General features: G+C 39.1%; 1 protein-coding gene across 1 annotated transcript in view; it reads left to right on the top strand.

Annotated features, from left to right (window-relative positions):
- bptf (bromodomain PHD finger transcription factor) overlaps positions 1 to 19,217 on the top strand; it is a 139,024-nt gene that overhangs the window by 53,611 nt on the left and 66,196 nt on the right. Inside the window, exons 5-10 of the mRNA XM_078226069.1 lie at positions 4,925 to 5,140; positions 7,284 to 7,493; positions 11,329 to 11,526; positions 13,504 to 13,697; positions 14,589 to 14,944; positions 16,336 to 16,417. Of these exons, the coding sequence (XP_078082195.1) occupies positions 4,925 to 5,140; positions 7,284 to 7,493; positions 11,329 to 11,526; positions 13,504 to 13,697; positions 14,589 to 14,944; positions 16,336 to 16,417 (1,256 nt within the window). The remainder of the gene's footprint in view (positions 1 to 4,924; positions 5,141 to 7,283; positions 7,494 to 11,328; positions 11,527 to 13,503; positions 13,698 to 14,588; positions 14,945 to 16,335; positions 16,418 to 19,217) is intronic.

The following is a 19,217-nucleotide window of genomic DNA, read 5'->3' as shown; positions in this document are numbered from 1 at the left end:
AGTTTCTAGTTTATATGGCTTGCCTCATTTTTTTAAGCATCTATGGAGTTGTCCTGGTAACGAACTGAGTGAAGCATTCAATAAATTTTATATATTCTAAGGATAGAAAAAGGAATATCCTTGATTGAAAGATCCATGTCAGATTTTCTGTACGATTGTAACAAATAATGCCCATAGCGGTGGTTTTTACAGGTTGTTGTCACACCAACTAAAAAAAATAGTAGATTTATAGATGAAGATCTTTCTCCTGTACTCAGGAATGTGTAGATCTGCTGTAATATATACCTTTTTGGAGGTTCTGGAATGTTAGTTCTAGGTGTTTCACTGGAATAATCATAGTGGTACATCACTAGTGAACCACTAGCTTGTGTAGATCTTGAAAGTGAGCTCCAGTTCCATGAATTCAAGGTACATGTCAGCATATATAACCAGGTTGTTAAAGAATGTAGATGCAGGTTAATTTCTCAGCTCTCCACATTACAAAGTACTCCTTGGTCTTTTTTAAAGTAAGAAATCTATTTTCAGTGAAAGTAGCTGCAATGGGCTTGTAGTCTATAAGATTTCAAAAGGTTTAGATTAGGAGTGAAGAGCTGCAAGGAACAATCTAAAGTAGAACTTAAGTTGGAAGAGGACTAAATTTAATGGAGTGACAGGAAAATAGCGACGGTGATGAAATAACAAGAAAAGGATGTACGATGCATCTCAGGTGAATTCTTGAGCGACAACCAGGCCAAATACATAAGTTATGGGGAAGTGAAGGTGAAGATAAGACTGGTCGAGAGATTAGAATGACAATTATCATTAATGCAAAAATTTTAACTGACTGTAGATAATAAGTGGGAAGTAAGAGACAAGGTAGGGCCTTTGGGGTCAAAGAATGTATGTGTCGAGGCTCCAGGCATGACTAGAATACCTAATGATACTTTGCATCAGTGTTTACTAAGGAATAGAATGCTGACCAAATATTGGTAGAAGCAGAGGTGGTAGAGGCAATAGATGGAGTGAAAATTGTTGGGCAGGATGTACTGGAAAGGCTGGCTCTGTGCAGTAGGTAAGAATCTGGTCCAGATAGTTTTCATCCCCCAGGTTACAAAGGAAAGGGAAGATGTGGTGAAAAGGCTTGCCATAATGTTCCAATCTTCCCTGCATGGATGGAAGTACCAGAGGATTAGAGTGTGGCAAGTGTGACACCTTTACTAGAAAGGGTGCAAAGGCATTCCTAGTAACTAAATGCTGCTCAATTTAACATCTGTGGTGGGTATGGTTTCAGAAACAATCGGCGGGGAAGGGGGGGAAATGAACAGGAACTTGGAGAAGTTTGAGTTAGTTGAGGGGAGCTGGCAGATTGTGTTTGACTGATCTAATTGTTACTTTATCCAAACAAATAAAAGAAGGTTAATGAAGGGACTGCAATGGATGTTAATTTGGTTTAAAAAAAAACCTTTGACAGTACCACTTAAGACTGGTTAACATGAGGCTCATGAAATGGGAGAATATTGGGATACAGAGTTAATATTTCAAGAGTTGTCAACGATACCAAACTTGGACGAGTGACTGACAGCAAGAATGATGCAAATTGACTGCAACAGGACATCGACAAGCGAACAGAATGGGCACACAAGTGGCAAATGCAATTTAATGCAGAGATATGTGAAGTGATGCATTTTGGCAGAGGAAAAGGCAATATGGACTTTCTGGCACAGTTCTAAAGTGTGCAGGGATCTGGAGGTTCACATGCATCATTGAAGATGGTGGAACATACTGGGAGAGTAGTTAGTGAAGCAAGAGATCTTGGTTGTTATGTATTGAGTATGAAACGGGGAAGTTGTGCTGAAGAGAACTTGCTCTGGTTAGGCCACAATTAGAGTATTGTTACAGACCAGATCAGAAACTCCAATGTATCATGAAGTTAGCCTAGACCGCAACTAGTATTTTTGACATTGGAATTAGTGAGCATAATCCAGGTATGATAGTGTTGACCCACTAGGAACCTTTATTAAAACAAACTTTATTTAACAATAGTTTAACTATAAAAAAATTAACGTAACTTCTACCAATTGAAATACTTATTAAACATTACAAAGTATAATTCTTAACTGTTAGCTATTTTTATTAGCTCCAATTTAAGCAATATCCCCAGAGACGTAAACACTCTGCAGAATCAGTTAGCAAGACACATGTGAATTCCCAGTCCTCCAGCCTTTTAACCCTTCTGGACATAGATGCAGAGTGCCTTTTGACACCGACAGCAGCTTCCAGAGGAAAATCTATCTTCACGCCAGTGAGGGAGAGAGAGAGAAAACACTTCTTGCCTTTTGCAGACCTCTGGAGAGACAAAACCTATTTTCTAGCAGGTATCCAAATTCCAGAAAATGAGAAATAGAGAGTAAAAGAGCGACTGCTCTTTTCAACTTCAAACTGCAACTACCTACATTTTTTTCTCTATCTGCAAGACTAGCTCCACCCACTCATGATTTTCTTTTTGTCAATCAACCTAATCAAACCCTACTCTGAAATCCAGGGAACAAGTTTAAGAATAACAATAATGCATTAGCTCAGATTAAAACAAACACTCCAGTAATTAGTAGCAATTAATCTTCTGCAGTATCAGCTGGTGGGCTGCCGGCTGTAGACAATAGATAAAAGCTGTTCCTATTAGTTGATGATGCAAACATTTTGGGGACAAGGAAACAAGGATTTTGATGCAGAGGTTTTTTTGCAGAGTGGTAAATGACCTGGAACTTGTTGCCTACAAGGGTGGCAGAAGCAGACACCATAAATGAAATCGGATGAGTGCTTGAGGGAACTAAAGTTGGAGAGCCAAAGGGATAGAGTGGGGCTCTAGCAGGACTGATTGAATCTCTCCGAGAACTGGCCTGGCTTAATGGGCTAAATTGCCTCCTCCTGTACGGTAATGACTCTCTGACTGTAGCCTGTACAGGTGACCAGGGCTGTTTTTATGGTGATTTTTATTGGGTGTTCTTTTCACGTAATTCCATATTTTGTGGATTTTGCTTAAAATTCCCCTGCCTAGCCTAGTTTTTTGGTAAATAATATCTACAGTTTCTTTTTTTAAAAAAAGCCTTGAAAAGAAATGCAGTGCTGATGAATGAAATTTGGTAAAATGTTGAGAAACATTGTTAATTTGCAAGTGACATGTTTTTGGTAAACTGTTGCTTCTAAAGCATGTAGGTCATGATTGGATATTGCTCCTGTTGTGGTTTGACTTCTTCCATGCTTAGCCTGGGGCATCAGCAGTTATGAGTATCAGCTGCATTCCTATAAGATTTCAGTCCTTCTAGCCCCAAGGCTTTTTTCTTTGCATTTCAGCAACTCATCACAGTGCCCTCTACACTGTTCATTGCATCCTTCTCTTTACAGTTTGAACCTCCGTTCTTATGGTCAGGCTTCCCAGAAATCTTCCTCACGTCAATGCTGTCACCTCCATTCCATACATCTCGCACTTTTTGTTTCTGTACTCGCCTTTGGTCCAACCAGTATCTTGTACAAATTTAACTTCATCTGGACTCTTAGTGCCTTTCACTTCTAACATTCTGTTCAGTGGTTTACCACTTGGATGTACTTTCTTCAGTGAACGTTTTCCACAGAACATACTACTAAACATTTCTCTGATTTACTGATTCTTATCTGTCTGTCATCCAGTCACCTGTGTTCACCCCCACAGTTGGCCTCTTAAACCACACTTGTTAACAGGTTATTATAATATTTCACTTACTTTTCATTTGAATGTGGACATTAAAATGCCTCATTGGAGATCTCTGGCACATAACTCCTGTAATCTGAAAGTATATCATTAATCCCTGTTCTCTGCTTCCGTCCCTCAACAATCAATCTATCCATCTGACCATACTCACCTGGATAATGTATGTTAACTTTTTGCACACGTGTGAAATAGCACCCCAGTAGCATTCCATCCTATGTTACACTCCCTTTATCAAAACGCTGATTGCATCAAAAATCGTAGGCACCACCAGCTGCTTTTTACAGATACATTCTGACTGCATCTGACTAATAAATGCCACTCTAACTCATTTTGCTCCTTGGTGTGATTTGGATGTTTCCCCATAGCTAGGGTTAGGCTAATGGGCCCGTGATTTCCTGCCTTATTCCTTTATTTTATTGTAAATAAGGGTGGAACATTTTGTCTTTCCAATCCTTGGGCACAATGAATTTCCGTTTCTAAATTTTGTTTTAGGAAATGATTATAACTGCCTCTTTCCTCTTCAGCTTCCCTCACTATTCTGGGATGAATTACATCTGGCCTCAATGATTTTGTTTTTTTCATTTGTACTCTCAAATCCCATTTCTATTTTAATAAATTATCCTTTCAAATATTTATCTTGAGTAGCAGCTGTTCTCTGACTAGTGCTTGATGCGGACTGACACCCCTAAAGCTGTAAGGCTCTGGCGATAGGCTACTGACCTGTCCTAGGAAAAACCTTGCTGACTGGAATAGAAGAAAATTTGCCTTTCACACCATTGGGAGCAGGAAGAGAAGCAACAATTATATTTCCACAGGCTTGATATGCTGTCTTTAGAAAAGTAATTTTTTTTTTAAAGAGGTGCTAAGTGAATGAAAAAACTGAAACATTTCTGAGTATCTTTAACAAAGTATTCCACGCTGCTTGAAAAGATAAGTGTTAGCTTCTCAAATTGATGTGGTTTTGCATATTATTCTCCCCTTCTTTGCAGTTTGTACATAAACTGACATACCATAGAGAGCTCTAAAGGCAAGGTTTTTAAAACTGAGATCAGCGCCGTTGAATGATGTTCAACTAGCATCAGTCTGATATGGAGGTTTTGGGCATCTATTTGGAAACACACACTTGGGTTTTAATGCCAACTAAAATAGCACAGCTAGTCCATCTCTAGAACTAAAAGGAATCTCCATTCTTTTCCTCAGAGGAAATTTTGGAGCGCCAGAAAGCAAAGCAAGAAGCAGAGATGGAGGAAGTTAAGCAAAAGGCAGCAGAACAAGCAGAGAAGGCCAAGAGAGAAACTGAGGATAATGGCCAGATGGAGATTGAGAAAAGTAATGAAGCATCAGAAGAGCAAACTGAAGAGAAGGACAAGGATAGTAAAGAGACTGAAGAAAATCTTCAGGAAAAAGGCACAGAAGGTAAATGGTGTTTACCCACTGTGAATTCTTATTGGGTTAACCATCAGCTAGTGTCACCAGAGTTATTTTAATTGATTGCATGCAACAGAGGCACTTTGTTCCTGTTAATCTTAAAACTAGACTGGGGTTTCAAATATCATCTGGACAATGTTCACTCTGAAGACCATGATGGTAATTTTTAGCTAGATTTGAGAACTGTAATACTGAAGTTAGATGTGGATTGCATGTATGCAAATGGAACAAGAGATAACAGCACTAAATTTTTCAAAACAATCCATGCTTTGTTTGCATCAGTCTGTTCTAAGATTATTTAGAACAGTGAAGATATGTGCTTCATGCCATTTTTATAGATTAAACTTCAAATCCCAGCAGAGGCACTGGATTTGAAGTTGATTTTATTTTAATTTACTTGCTATGAAGACTCTGAGACTCACATTTTCTGTATCATTGAGTTACATTAATCTTGATGTTCTGATGGAACTAGAAACCAACCCAGATAAATGCGTAGTGGTCCATTTTGGCAGGTCAAATGGGATGAAGGAGTACAATATAAAGGGAAAGACTCTTAGTACTGTAGAGGATCAGAAGGATCTTGGGGTCCGGGTCCATAGGACTCTAAAATTGGCCCCGCAGGTGGAGGAGGTGGTTAAGAAGGCGTATGGTGTGCTGGCCTTTATCAATCGAGGGATTGAGTTTAGGAGTCCAGGGATAATGATGCAGCTATACAAGACCCTCGTCAGACCCCACTTGGAGTACTGTGCTCCGTTCTGGTCGCCTCACTATAGGAAGGATGTGGAAAAGATTGAAAGGGTGCAGAGGAGATTTACAAGGATGTTGCCTGGATTGAGTGGCATGCCTTATGAGGATAGGCTGAGGGAGCTCGGTCTTTTCTCCTTGGAGAGACGTTGGATGAGAGAAGACCTAATAGAGGTATATAAGATGTTGAGAGGCATAGATCGGGTGGACTCTGAGGCTTTTTCCCAGGGTGGAAATGGCTGCTACGAGAGGACACAGGTTTAAGGTGCTGGGGTCTAGGTACAAGGGAAATGTTAGGGGGAAGTTTTTCACACAGAGGGTGGTGGGCGAGTGGAATCTGCTGCCGTCAGTGGTGGTGGAGGCAAACTCAATAGGGTCTTTTAAGAGACTCCTAGATGAGTCCATGGGACTTAATAGGATGGAGGGTTATAGGTAGGCCTAAAAGGTAGGGATATGTTTGGCACAACTTGTGGGGCCGAAGGGCCTGTTTTGTGCTGTAGTTTTCTATGTTTCTAGATAGAAACTGTAGAATTTTGATGAAGCATTATAGTGCTTGTGTTCATAAGTACATTCACTTGAGCTGTGGGGTAGGGGGAGAAGAGAGAGGCAGCTATTGATTTTTTTTTTGTCCTTCCAACCCTTGTGTTTGGAGAGTGCATTTTGTGTTTCCGTGTTCCCCAGTGATGGCAGTGGAAGAAATTTAATGGGATGTGTTGAAAGTAGCAGACTCTTTTGGATAAACCAAATCTAGAAAACTGAGGGACAAAGTAAAAGGAGCAGGCCCTGAAAGGGATACTGCCTTCAACAAAAACAAATCACAAATGAAACTTCAAACACCAAACTAAAATGTGATTAAGTGCAACTTTAACCTGCATGCAATTGATACCAATTAATCTATTGTGAATTGGTAGCAATGGATAAAACAAGTTGGGTGATGACTTTGCTTGCTCGGTAAGTATCACTTTGAATAGAAAACAAAATTCCAAACTGATTATGGTATTGGGTTGTATATTTCTGAAGGGAACAGCAGTTTGCATGTGAACATGTTAACAATTCCTCATGTTGGGAAAGGTTTCGAGCTGTTGCCTTTTGGAAACACTTCTGTGTCCCCTCATCTACCCTGAGGAGCAGTTTTAGCTTTGAAGTAAAAATACCATGGTTAGGCTGTTTTGGAAAGCTCATCTCATAATTGAGAGCTGTAGGCTATTTCTTATAAACATTGCAAAAATATGTTTATATTCTTGTGTTCAAAGATGTGAAATGAGTGCTAATTTGCAATTCTGATCTCAAAATGTGACTGAGATGTGCCAAATGTCTTGGGTATTTCCTTACGCATAGTCAGGGGCATATTCAAAAGGTAGTGCTTGTGTTCTGCATTTTGCTATAGACCCCACACCTAGTGCCGATAACTGTAGCTCTGAAAATTCAGAGACGTTGAAGAGTGATGGCAACAGCCAAAATGCTTCGGCAGAGGAAAATAAGCATTGCCTGTCAAAGGACACTGGAGAGAAAGAGCTGGCACAACCTGAAGCTGAGAAGCTGACGGAAGAGAAGAAACTGGCAGTCGAATCAGTACCACTCCCCCTGGATAGAACAGGTACAGAGGGTGACTCTCAATATCTAGGGTGGGGGGAGCAGTTGTTTTCTCAATCTTTATTCTCAGTGAATGAACTTCCTCCATCTTTGGAACCATTCATCAATCATTTTTATTTTTCTGTGTCCATGTTCCTTGCTCATATTGCAGGCAATTTTTCTGGCTGTCTGTTGATAAACTGATTTGTTAGTAACCTAATAGTTAGTACAAATGACAATTTACTGACATCTTCTAACTTTTAAATTAAAACTTTAACAATATAATATCACTGTCTGAAGTCTTGTGCTTTATTTTTGCTACCTTTCATATCAAAACAAATTTCTTAAAATGTATGTTTGGACTGGAGCTGCTTCATATTTTTCTTCATTAAACTTAGATTTTATTCTTTGCTCTTGAATGCCCAAAGAAAACCCTCACCCAATGTGCCCATGTGCAATTTCAATCTGGCTATTGGACAGGGGCAGGAATAGTAATGAACAATTCCTTTTTAGAACCATTTGAATCTTTACAGTTCAGAAGGAGGCCATACAGCCTATCGAGTGTGCACTGACTCGCTGACGGTTCATATTAACCAGGCCCTATTCCAATAACCCCACGTATTTACACCACTAATTCCCTTAACATACACATCTTGGGACACTAAGGGTCACTTTAACATGGCCACTCCATCTAACCTGCACATCTTTGGACTATGGGAGGAAACCGGACCACCCGGGGAAACCAACACAGACATGGGCAGAACAAGCAAACTCCACATGGAGTCACCCAAGGCTGGAATTGAACCTGGGCCTCTGGCGTTGTGAGTCACTAGCGCTAACCACCATATCCGCCGTTCAATTCCTCTGACCAGGTCAGAGACACTGAGGATGGTTGTGCTGCTCCAATTGTCAGCCGAGCTGAAGCCTGTTATCTGCAGACAAGATCACAATACCAGACTAGGCTGGCAATACTCAACTAGGTTGAGTCATTGAGGGAGCATAATTTTTTTTTTCAGATGGTCTTTTGTGTTGTACACTCTACATCACACACAAACCTTTCTCCACGTGTTTATTTTGGTGCATGATGGACGATGACTACTGTCTATATGTATTGTTATGATTTTGAATTAGATCTGTAGAGCTGTGGTACCCAAAGAAGGAAAAATCTCTTACAGGCATTATATCCTACCCCATCAAATGAATCCCAAATAACTTAAATTAGTACCTACCAGTTAATTTTTTGGCAATACTTGAACTTGGACATTTCATATTCAATAATCATACAGTTGTCATCTCCAATTAAATGCATTTTAAATTTCTGGTTAATTTTTTTTGACACCAATTGTAACTTTGTGGCTTGAAGCATTGGTCGGAGCTTTTATTTCCTAAACAGTAAGAAAAACACCAAAGTGGCAAAATATTCCTTTTTGATAAGGATTATGAATGTTTTTGTGGATATTGGTATTTTTGGCAATGTGGTTTTTGTCTCAGCTGTGTTTATACTCCAGGTTCATTTCAAGTTCATCAGATTTTAATTTTTGCCAGTGGTGTAGTGGTATTGCCACTGAGATTAGTCATCCAGAGAACCAGAGCAAGATCTGTGACCTGGGTTCAAATCCCACCAAAGCAGATAGTGAAAGTGTCTTGCTTGTATCACTATTTGCTGCATGTCTTTACCTGCAAAATAAGTTTCACGGCACATTTTCAATGAATTTCAGTTTCCATTTTACTTTATGTTTTAAGCATGAATATTGTTAAATTTCTTTTTGACACTATTTCTGTTCAAAGGTAATACTTGGAAGTAAAATGCTTTTAATACTAAAATGTTTTTGCTCTGTATCGGCAGTCATTGGCCAGATATTATTCAGTAAAGCGCCTTTTCTCTGGTGCAATAATAAACCCCTGACCCAATAACATCCCTCAGAAGAGCACTAGGAATTTATCATAAAATTATCCCAATGTATATGAAAGGTGTTTTAGACAGTGGGAGAAGTTTGCTCAGAGTAAATGTAGGAAGAACTTTTTTGAAAAAGGTTAATTACGTTGAGTTTTACAAATGGGAGCATGAAGAGGAAGGGCAATTCGGTCATAAATTTAATGATTAGATCCTAGTGTGTGTAATTTTGAGTGCTGGTTCTTTTATAGAAAGGACATTGAAATAACTAGACAGTTTACCGTAGACTTAGCAGAATGATACCAGAGGTTGGAACGGCAGTGATACAAGACTCGAGAAGCTGGAACTATTTCCATTGATCCTGGATAAGCTAAGAAGATTTAGTCAAGTTTTGGTTTGAAGTGTTTTGTAAGGTTCTGAAACTTTTTCAAATAAGTTGTGTTCCCTAATTAATAAACATTTTTTGGATTAGAACAGTTATGCCGTTTCCATTTTTGGTACCAGTCCTCTCATTCAGTTAAGCTCAAGAAAATCAAGGGCAGCAACCCAATTCAAACTATTCTGTAGTGGGGTAACACGTTACTTATTTTCTATTGCAAGATTATCAAACTTGAGGATGTATTTTACAGATTACTAAACTGACATAAATTGTTGGCCAGATCTCAACTTTGCTGCCCCATCCCCAAAGAGTTACTCTGTGCACTGTAGATGAGTTTACATGACTGCAAAACTTACTTGTTCCTTAATGCATGAGTCTGTGATTAAAGCATCTTGCTTTCTACAATTGCATATTTTTCAATTCACTGCATGACACGTGGCATTGAACTATCTTGTTCTCTGTGCTCCATATTTTTTTCTTGATTAAATCATTTCCTTGTTCATCTATTTTTGCGCACAGCATTTCAGAATTTGTTTGTCTTCTATATGAAGAGATTGAAAGCAAATCCTAAGTTGATTCTGTTCCTGATGGTTCAATGGGTAAATACTGAGTCATGCGGACTTGGAAAGTCCAAATTTGACTCCTAGGGCATGATCTTGTGACCTCGTCCTGCCCAACCTTCAATGAGGAGAAGCAAAAAATGAGAGTGCACCCAGTTTCTCGCCTCCCCGATCGTACCGACTCTGTTTTGTTAGTGAAATTGGCTTCGCATCCAGTGACATCATTAGCGAGTCCTGGACATTTTTGTCCAGACTCACTTGCCCTTACCTGCTCGTCGGTTGAGATTCTCCCCCCGTGAGAATCACAGATGGTGTCCATCAGTGGGACCAGACATGATGGCCTCACTGGGGTGATCAGAGGCCATTGAAGCCCCTGGGTGGACAAGGGTAGTGCCAGCCTGGCAGTGCCCACAGGACACCATAACTGTGCGAGGAGCCAGTGGAGCTATGATGGGGCAGGGAGGGAAGGGGAGCTCCACAGGGGTGGGAGGGAGGGAATTCCTCTCATTTAAATCATAATTTAAATGATTCCATCGGGATGAGAGGGAGGGAACTCTGCATAGGTGGCAATCAAGGTGGGTGAGAGGGAACTCTGCACTCTGTCAGCGAAACCAGAGCACCCGGAGGAAACCCACGCAGACATGGGGAGAACATGCAAACTCCACACAGTGACCCAAGGCTGGAATTGAACCCAGATCCCTGACTGAGGCAGCAGTGCTAGCCACTGTGCCACCATGCTGCCCAAGTACCAGTACTTTGGCATTTTAAAGAATAACCGTTCAAACAAATTGTTTTTTGGGGTAACATAATTTAAATGATGAAGTGCTGAATGTTATTTAAATAGGCAATGATAATGAGAAAACTTGAGCTCAGTTTAACCAATCTATTGTTAAGCTTCTTGTGCATGACTACATAGAGATTGGTCCATTTCAGTGGTTGTTTATTTATTCCCACTGGTGCAGGAGGAAGATGTTTATATTGCTTTTGATGTCTAAAATACAATATTTCAATTTTTCTACTACTTTAGAAGACACTGTTGAGAACTCTACTGATGCTGCCACTGCTGTGAAAAGTATGCCATCACCGCTATCTGTTGATGATAGTACCAGCAATGCAGATTTGCCCATTGAGACACCCACTCAGGATTCTAGTTTCAAGCTAGCTGAGGATTTGGAGAATGTGGAGGGGTCCTCACAGTCTTCAGGAAATGGCCAAGAAGATGCAGGTGAACTTTAATTATTTCCTTATAAAATATAGTGTTACCACGACATGTAATTCGAGTTCAAACACAACATGGATATAGAGTTTGTGGCAGGACCAGTGCGAGTCAAGATTTTAGTTGCTAATTCAACTCCAGCCAAAAAAATTAGTATGCCCGAATTTTGAATTAAGGAATATATATCCTTGCCTGATTTATGTCCAGCATTTTATAATTGTAATTTTAAAGGGTGTGGAAGAAGGTGGGTTGCCCAAGAGTCAAATCTCCTCCAGTAACAAAATAATTGTTTATAGGTGGCATAAAAGAAGTGTCATGGCACACATGATGCCATACCATACAACTGGTTACACTTAGATCCAAGTGGAGGAAAGCACCTCTCTACATCTAGGGATGACATGGTTAAAGGGAGATGCTCTTAAAACTTGCCTGCAATCAATTCAAAAGTAGAGTGAATGGAGTTTGAGTTGCAGCTGCGTACCCAAAAGAGTGTAATAAATGCTTATTGGATAAGCCTGGCTGAGGGAAATTTGAAGGATCATTTTGCCTCTCTTGAAACCATCTCCCAATGTATCTTCCTTCCCTCCCAGCCAATTTTCTTTTGGCCCATTTTCTGATTAGGGAAATTTGGAACACAGCTACAATTTATCACTCTGACCAAGTGTTTTGATATTGTGATACATTGTGCTGTTGAAAATATTTTCATAGATTTCAGACGTGATCCCTTTCCTCATTTTTCTTGGGTATGTACTGCTGAATTTCTGAGATTTTAACACAATTGATCAAGATTGGCTAAATAGGAGTCAAGTTCCAGGAGTATAAAAACTCCATGATTTAATTCTTCACCATCGAAGCATTAAAGCCCTGTATCTTGGAGTGATTAATTCCATTAAGCTGATTTGAAAGGGACAATGTAATACATTTTTATGTAGATACTTTCAATAATATTTTGCACCACATTATGGTTTGTTCACAAATATTTTCTAAAACTTTTAAAAATCAAGTGTTAAAAATCTCAATGATACTAAGGATTAATCAGTTGGTTTATTACAATTTCTCTAATTCTCTACTGAGTCACTTGATAAGACTTGCATTTAAAACCTGTTTGCAGTTGTATGCCATTGTTTGCTGAAGTTTTCCTATTGTAGAACTGTAGCTGCTTATTCATCCCATTCCTGAAAAAATAGACCATGTGGTTAATGTTGCATTTAAAAGAACTAATCTAAAGCAGAAAGACAACAGATTTGATTACTGTAGGGATTTCCACAACTATTTGACCATGTTGACCTCTTCAAACAATGGTGCAGAGTTTCTGTATTTAATGTATTTCTACCTTTTTAAGAAACAGTATGCATCATCTTTTATTGAATAACCCCTCTATATGCACTACTTTTATTGTACTATTATTTCTAAGAGATATTAATGGATTGGTATTGTGCCAGGTTTGTTAATTCTGCAGGCTTGTACTTATTAGAAAAAAAAACATGGGCTACCAGGTTCAATTATAGAGGTTTACAACACATTTGGAACCCTAAAGAGATGGACAATTGTAGTTAAAGATCAAATGAAAATCTAGTATTGTCATACTATGAAAGAGTGGTTTCTATGTATTTTAAGGATTTCCTTTATAAGCAATGTTTAAGACGTGAGCTTTGTTGTATTGTCAAGGATAACCGCACAATAAACAACTCCTTTAACCCCTTCCCCAAGTCAACAGATGCAGACCAAAATAGTTCAGTGAGGTAATAATATCAATTCATATTTTACTGTCAAGTGATACACACTCTTTAATCAGACTAGGAGCCAGAAACTAGGTAAAGATCAGTTTTGAAGAGATTTTCCTTAGATTAAAATTTCTTTCTTAAAGCATATCAAGTAGTCAGGATGTATGTGAATGGGAAATGATGTGTAACAATATATCTAAGATTGTTTTGTGAGTGAGCTATGCACAACCATTGATACCTCTGCAATGATTATTTGCTGTAGAACCAGGAGAACTTGGCAGCGATAAAGCAAATGACGAAAATGGTGATTCCTTTGGAGCTGGTAAAGGATCATCTATCCCAACTAGGATGGTCACGAGGTTACGGAACCCTGACAGCAAGTTGAGTCAACTGAAGAGTGCCCAGGCTGCTGCTGCAGTGCACGAAGCAAACAAATCGTTTAAGGAGGGCAGAGAGGTGAGAGACAAGCTTGTACGTAAGAACATACGCTTCAGTTGATTTAAATTGAATTGCACTTGCAATATGTTGCAATTCGAATATGATGTGCACTGATTAATTTGCTGCTTAAACTCGCTGTGACTTTAAAATTTCTTTCCAAAATTTACTTTAAACCTCAGACCTTTTGAGGTAATTTATCTTCCCACATTTCATGAAAGGAAAACTGTGGAGCAGGCAAAAACCTTTTAGGCCATCAACCTAATTATATTTGTTTGTTCTCTCCTGCACCCTGTCTCCCATTGCAACTTGTTGATTCCTACTTTAAAGTACTCAAAAGCTCCTTTGTCTTCCTGGCAACAGAGAAGGAGGAGGGATATATTTATTATCATTATTTACTGTTAGTGTCACAAGTAGGCTTACATTAACACGGCAATGAAGTTACTGTGAAAATCCCCTAATCCCCACATTCCATCGCCTGTTTGGGTACACTGAGGGAGAATTGAGCACGGCCAATGCACCTAACTGACACATCTTTCAGACTGTGGGAGGAAATCTGAGCACCTGGAGGAAACCCACGCAGACACGGGAAGAATGTGCAGACTCCACACGGACCGTGACCCAAGCCAGGAATTGAACCCGAGTCCCGGCACTGTGAGGCAGCAGCGCTTGCCACTGCTGCCCTAGGCAACACTATTAATATCTCCGCGATCTATAACCCACCCTTTTACAGATATTTTGAAGTTGTCAGTTAATTTATTCCGTGTGATTTACTTTCTTTTGGAAGTCTATTGTACAAAATTATTCCGTTTTAAAATGTGGCGTTTAAAGATATTCAGTTGTAACTAGCAAAGATAATGTGGAATTTGGAAAATGTATTGATAGAAAATAATATATTGAAACTATTTTCAGGTCCTGGTGGTAAATTCACAAGGGGAAATCTCTCGCCTGAGCACAAGAAAAGATCTGGTGATGAAGGGAATTGTGAATAACTTGTTTAAGTTGGGTCAAGAGGGAAAGTATCGTGTCTACCAAAACCAATACAGCACCAGCACCTTGGCACTCAACAAGCATCAACATCGAGAAGATCATGACAAACGAAGGCATCTTTCACACAAGTTCTGCATGACCCCAGCGGGCGAGTTCAAATGGAATGGTGCTGTTCATGGCTCAAAAGTTCTTACAATCTCTACTTTACGACTAACCATTATCCAGCTGGAGAATAATATCCCATCCTCGTTCCTGCATCCTAATTGGGCTTCACATAGGTGAATGGAATTAGTTTCTTTGCGCATTTATAAATTAATCATATTGATTAATAATCATATATGCTGCTTAATTTTCTTTTGATTTTGAAATGAGATGGTGAATAATGAACACTTTACATTCAGTGAGACAACAGTGGCATTTCAGATATGAACGTTTTTAGAACTAGCTAGTAAGTGTAATGTGCAATTTTGCAAGCTGTTGTTTGGTCACCATCAGCATGCTAATGTTTTTAAAAATTGAGAAATAGCCTTTTCTTCCTTTTATCAATTAATGGGATGCAGGTGTCACTGGCAAAGTCAGCATTTGCTGCGCATTCCTAATTGCCCTTGAACTGAATGGCTAAGCCATTTCAGAGGGCAGTTAGCCAGACCAGGTAAGGAGGGCAGATTTCCTTCTGTAAAAAGGACGTTAGTGAACAAGAAGGGTTTTTAACAAGAACTGATTGATGCACGGTCATCATAACTGAGACTAATTTTAAAAACTCAATTAAAAACCTGGAATTGAAAGCCAGTCTCAGTAATGGTGATCATAAAACTACTGTCAATTGTTATAAAAACCCATCTAGTTCATTAATGCCCTGTGGGGAAGGATATCTGTTTTGTTTGCCCAGTCTTGTCTGTGTGATTCCAGACCCACGGCAATGTGGTTGACTTTTAGCTACCCTCTGAAATAACCCAGCAAGCCACTAAGTTCAAGGGCAATTAAGGAAGCAGACAACTGCTGGTCTTGCCAGCAATGCTAGCATTGCATTAGAATAAAATAAAATTCCAGATTTGTTAATTAAGCTTAAATTCCATCAGCTATGGTGGTGTCTGACTTTATTAGTCCAATGACATTGCCAGTACACCACTGTTTCCCCCATGTATATAGCACCAACATAAAGAATATGGTAACATGAGATATTGGACTTGATACAAACCATTTTGTTGTGTGTACTGGAATAAGGCCACACGCCACCCAAGGTTCAACACTTGAAGCTACTTTATCCTCCTTTTTGAAATATGTTTACATAATGGCTTTCAATCCATTTCTTATCTGAAAGGAACACACGTCTGGGATATGTCTGGCCAAACATAGGGTATATAGAGAGTTAATTCATTGATCCCTTTTTACCCAGAGGCAGGTTTGAATACATATTTAGATGGTGTAGCTTTCCAGAGTTCCTTTTCAACCAATCAGTAGAGGTTTGGCCACTTCTGGGAAAACACACAGCTATTCACACAAGTTTCTAGATTTTAGACCGTTTTAGCCAACTCGCCTTCAAGAACTGCGGTCTCCTTTTCTGCAAAACCGAGAAACTGACCAAGTCATTTTCTTCTCGCAATAAGTGTGTTCCTGCCCGCTTTTTCTTTGTATTCATATCTGTACACTGATTCCTTTTGCCCTTCAGATCCTGTTTTTGGCTCTCCTTTGTGCCTGAAGATCTCCTTTGTGTCTGCCAGCTAAACAGCTTCATTCTTCACTTGATTTCTGTTACTGCTTCCTGACCAAGGATCGCTAGATCACATGGACCAGTGTTTCTTATTGTCCAAGAAAATTATAATTAATTTCTTTACAATTGATGCAAACTCTTATCCTTTTAGAATATTCTTACAAATTATTATAGATGCAATGGACCTTTGAAGAAATAACAAATTTTCCTTACTGAACTACTTCCTTGCCAAAGATAGTCACAGGATCTATTTTCAGTTGGAGGGGTTAACTCTGACTACATGTTAAAAATCGTAGGGTAATTTGTTTTTGTGACTAAACTAACATTTATGTTTTGCTATCACAATGAATAAATAACATTTCCAGTTGTGTACATTAATTTACTTGGAGAGTAGTTTTAAAATCGTGAGGTAATGCAGCTTTGATCTGCTTATTTATCTTTTATTCATGCTTCACCTTTGATCAGCATTTGGCTTGACTGGTAATTGAGATGTAATTTTATATCTGCTTCTCTAGCTTTTTTTTAAGATGGGAATGGTGTCAAGGTCCCAATCTCAGTGCAAAACATACAGCTTGAAATTTCTCTATCTGTTCATATCTATCTTTGTTTCTGAATATTTGATGCATGAGGTGGAACTGAACTTGATCAGTCCCTGTTTAGTCTAGGAAGCATTATTAATATTTACAGGTAAATAAATTATACCTGACTACTTCCTGTCATCTTCTGCATTGGTTTTCTTCGTCATTGTTGTTCTGTAGACCATCCGTTTTCTCATTACCTCACAGCCCTCATTCTTGCTACTGTTCACCTTTGAATAATCCATCTTATTTAATTTAATACTGGACTTAATCACTTGTATATGCCCATCACTTCTTGGCTCCAAAATTTCCTCTTTTAACTTTTGGAATAGACATCATAGACATACAATATGGAAGGAGGCCAATTGGCCCATGATATCTATACCACCTGTTTCAAAGCGCAATCCAGTTAGTTCCACTCCTGAATCCCTCTATTTATTTTGTGCTGTGCATTTGTTCACTCTATCAGTGCATTTCAAATCACCTGCTGCATATCTTCCTTTGGTTGTTTTGCTAGTGGCCTTTAATCTGTGCCCTCTGGTTATCGATTCTTAATGATGTGGAGATGCCGGCGTTGGACTGGGGTAAACGCAGTAAGAAGTTTAACAGCACCAGGTTAAAGTCCAACAGGTTTATTTGGTATCAAAAGCCACAAGCTTTCGGAGCCTTAAGCCCCTTCTTCAGGTGAGTGGGAATTCTGTTCACAAACAGGGCATATAAAGACACAAACTCAATTTACAGAATAATGGTTGGAATGCGAATACTTTCAGCTAATTAACTTGTTTGTATCTTAAAGACTTGATTAGCTGTAAGTATTCGCATTCCAACCATTATTCTGTAAATTGAGTTTGTGTCTTTATATGCCCTGTTTGTGAACAGAATTCCCACTCGCCTGAAGAAGGGGCTTAAGGCTCTGAAAGCTTGTGGCTTTTCCTACCAAATAAACCTGTTGGACTTTAACCTGGTGTTGTTAAACTTCTTACTGTATCGATTCTTCAGCCATTGGAAATAGTTTCTTTCTAGTGATTATGTCCAAGCCTTTCATTATGTTTAACATTTTCTTCAGGCCTCTTCTCTAAGAAGAACAATCCAAATTTTCCCAGTCTATTGAGATAACTGTAAGACCTCATCCCTGGAACCATTTTAGTAAATCTGAGACAGTTCTCAAGTTATCACCACTGCATCATATTCTCATCATGTGCAACTCACCAAACTTGTTAACCAAACTTTGGGCATTTGTGCACAGTCCGCGCGCACGTGTGCGTTCACTGCAAGCTTAGACCAGTTTGTATTTTCTATGATCTCGCCTAACTGAATATTATTCCTAACTCTGTCTCTGTCTTCTAAGCACCTTGTTTATACTCTTTTCATGCTGCAATGCATATTAGTATATTTGCAAATTAATATACTACATTTCTTATCCTTGAACATAAAAATGAAGTTAGTATCTGGGTGCAGGCTCCTTGAATGCTCAAGAAATACTAATGCCTATAAAAAAGGAAGAAGTGCAAAAAGTGTACCTAGCCATTTCTTCAGCATAATAGAGGAAATGCATTTTATTTCATCTTTAAAAAGGCATGACTGCAATTTTAAGGGGTCACCATCTCAAATGTTTGGCAAACTCTCTCAACACCCCTATTGGGTAAATGGTAAAGTTTGATAAAGCAGTGAGCCATATAGATGAGGTCCTGTCTCTAGTCTGTTCAGAGATAGGTGGTCCTGCTGAATTACTGAATTGTAGTGGAGGTGTTAGTTGGTTTCAGCATTATAAGAAGGATGAATTATTAAGTAAGACCCACCCCTATCATTGTCCAGGGTCAGGCTCAGGTGTGATGCATGCCTGCATGTTAAATAGCTTGTCTGATAAGTTACTGCTTTCTCCTTCAGTAACTTGCTGCTTTGTTTTAATGTTCCTTTCCTTCTCTCTGCCCCCACATCTTTCTTTCCTCCTTCTGAAGTTGCTGACCTTTATTGGATGCCAGCATTGTATGCTACATCATCCAGGTAGACTTGCTTCATTTGTATTTATGAGCAGTGACCATCAGTCACAACAGGCACCTGATTCTGACGTCATTTGACATGCATATGTATGTTTTTGTCAATGGATACTGAATTGGGAATGTTGTATATTTTTCTCTTTGCTTACCCAGGTGCACTGAGGCTATTTGTGCTCCCAGTGGTAGTCCAGCTGGAACATCGACCCTTTTATCTGTATGGCTCACTCACTGATTCAGCAGGGAGCTCCATATTTAATATTGACTT

Source organism: Mustelus asterias, chromosome 12 (assembly GCF_964213995.1).
Source record: "Mustelus asterias chromosome 12, sMusAst1.hap1.1, whole genome shotgun sequence".
Lineage (NCBI taxonomy): Eukaryota > Metazoa > Chordata > Chondrichthyes > Carcharhiniformes > Triakidae > Mustelus > Mustelus asterias.
Note: the sequence above shows the minus strand (reverse complement) of the source record. Positions and strands in the feature narration are given on the sequence as shown.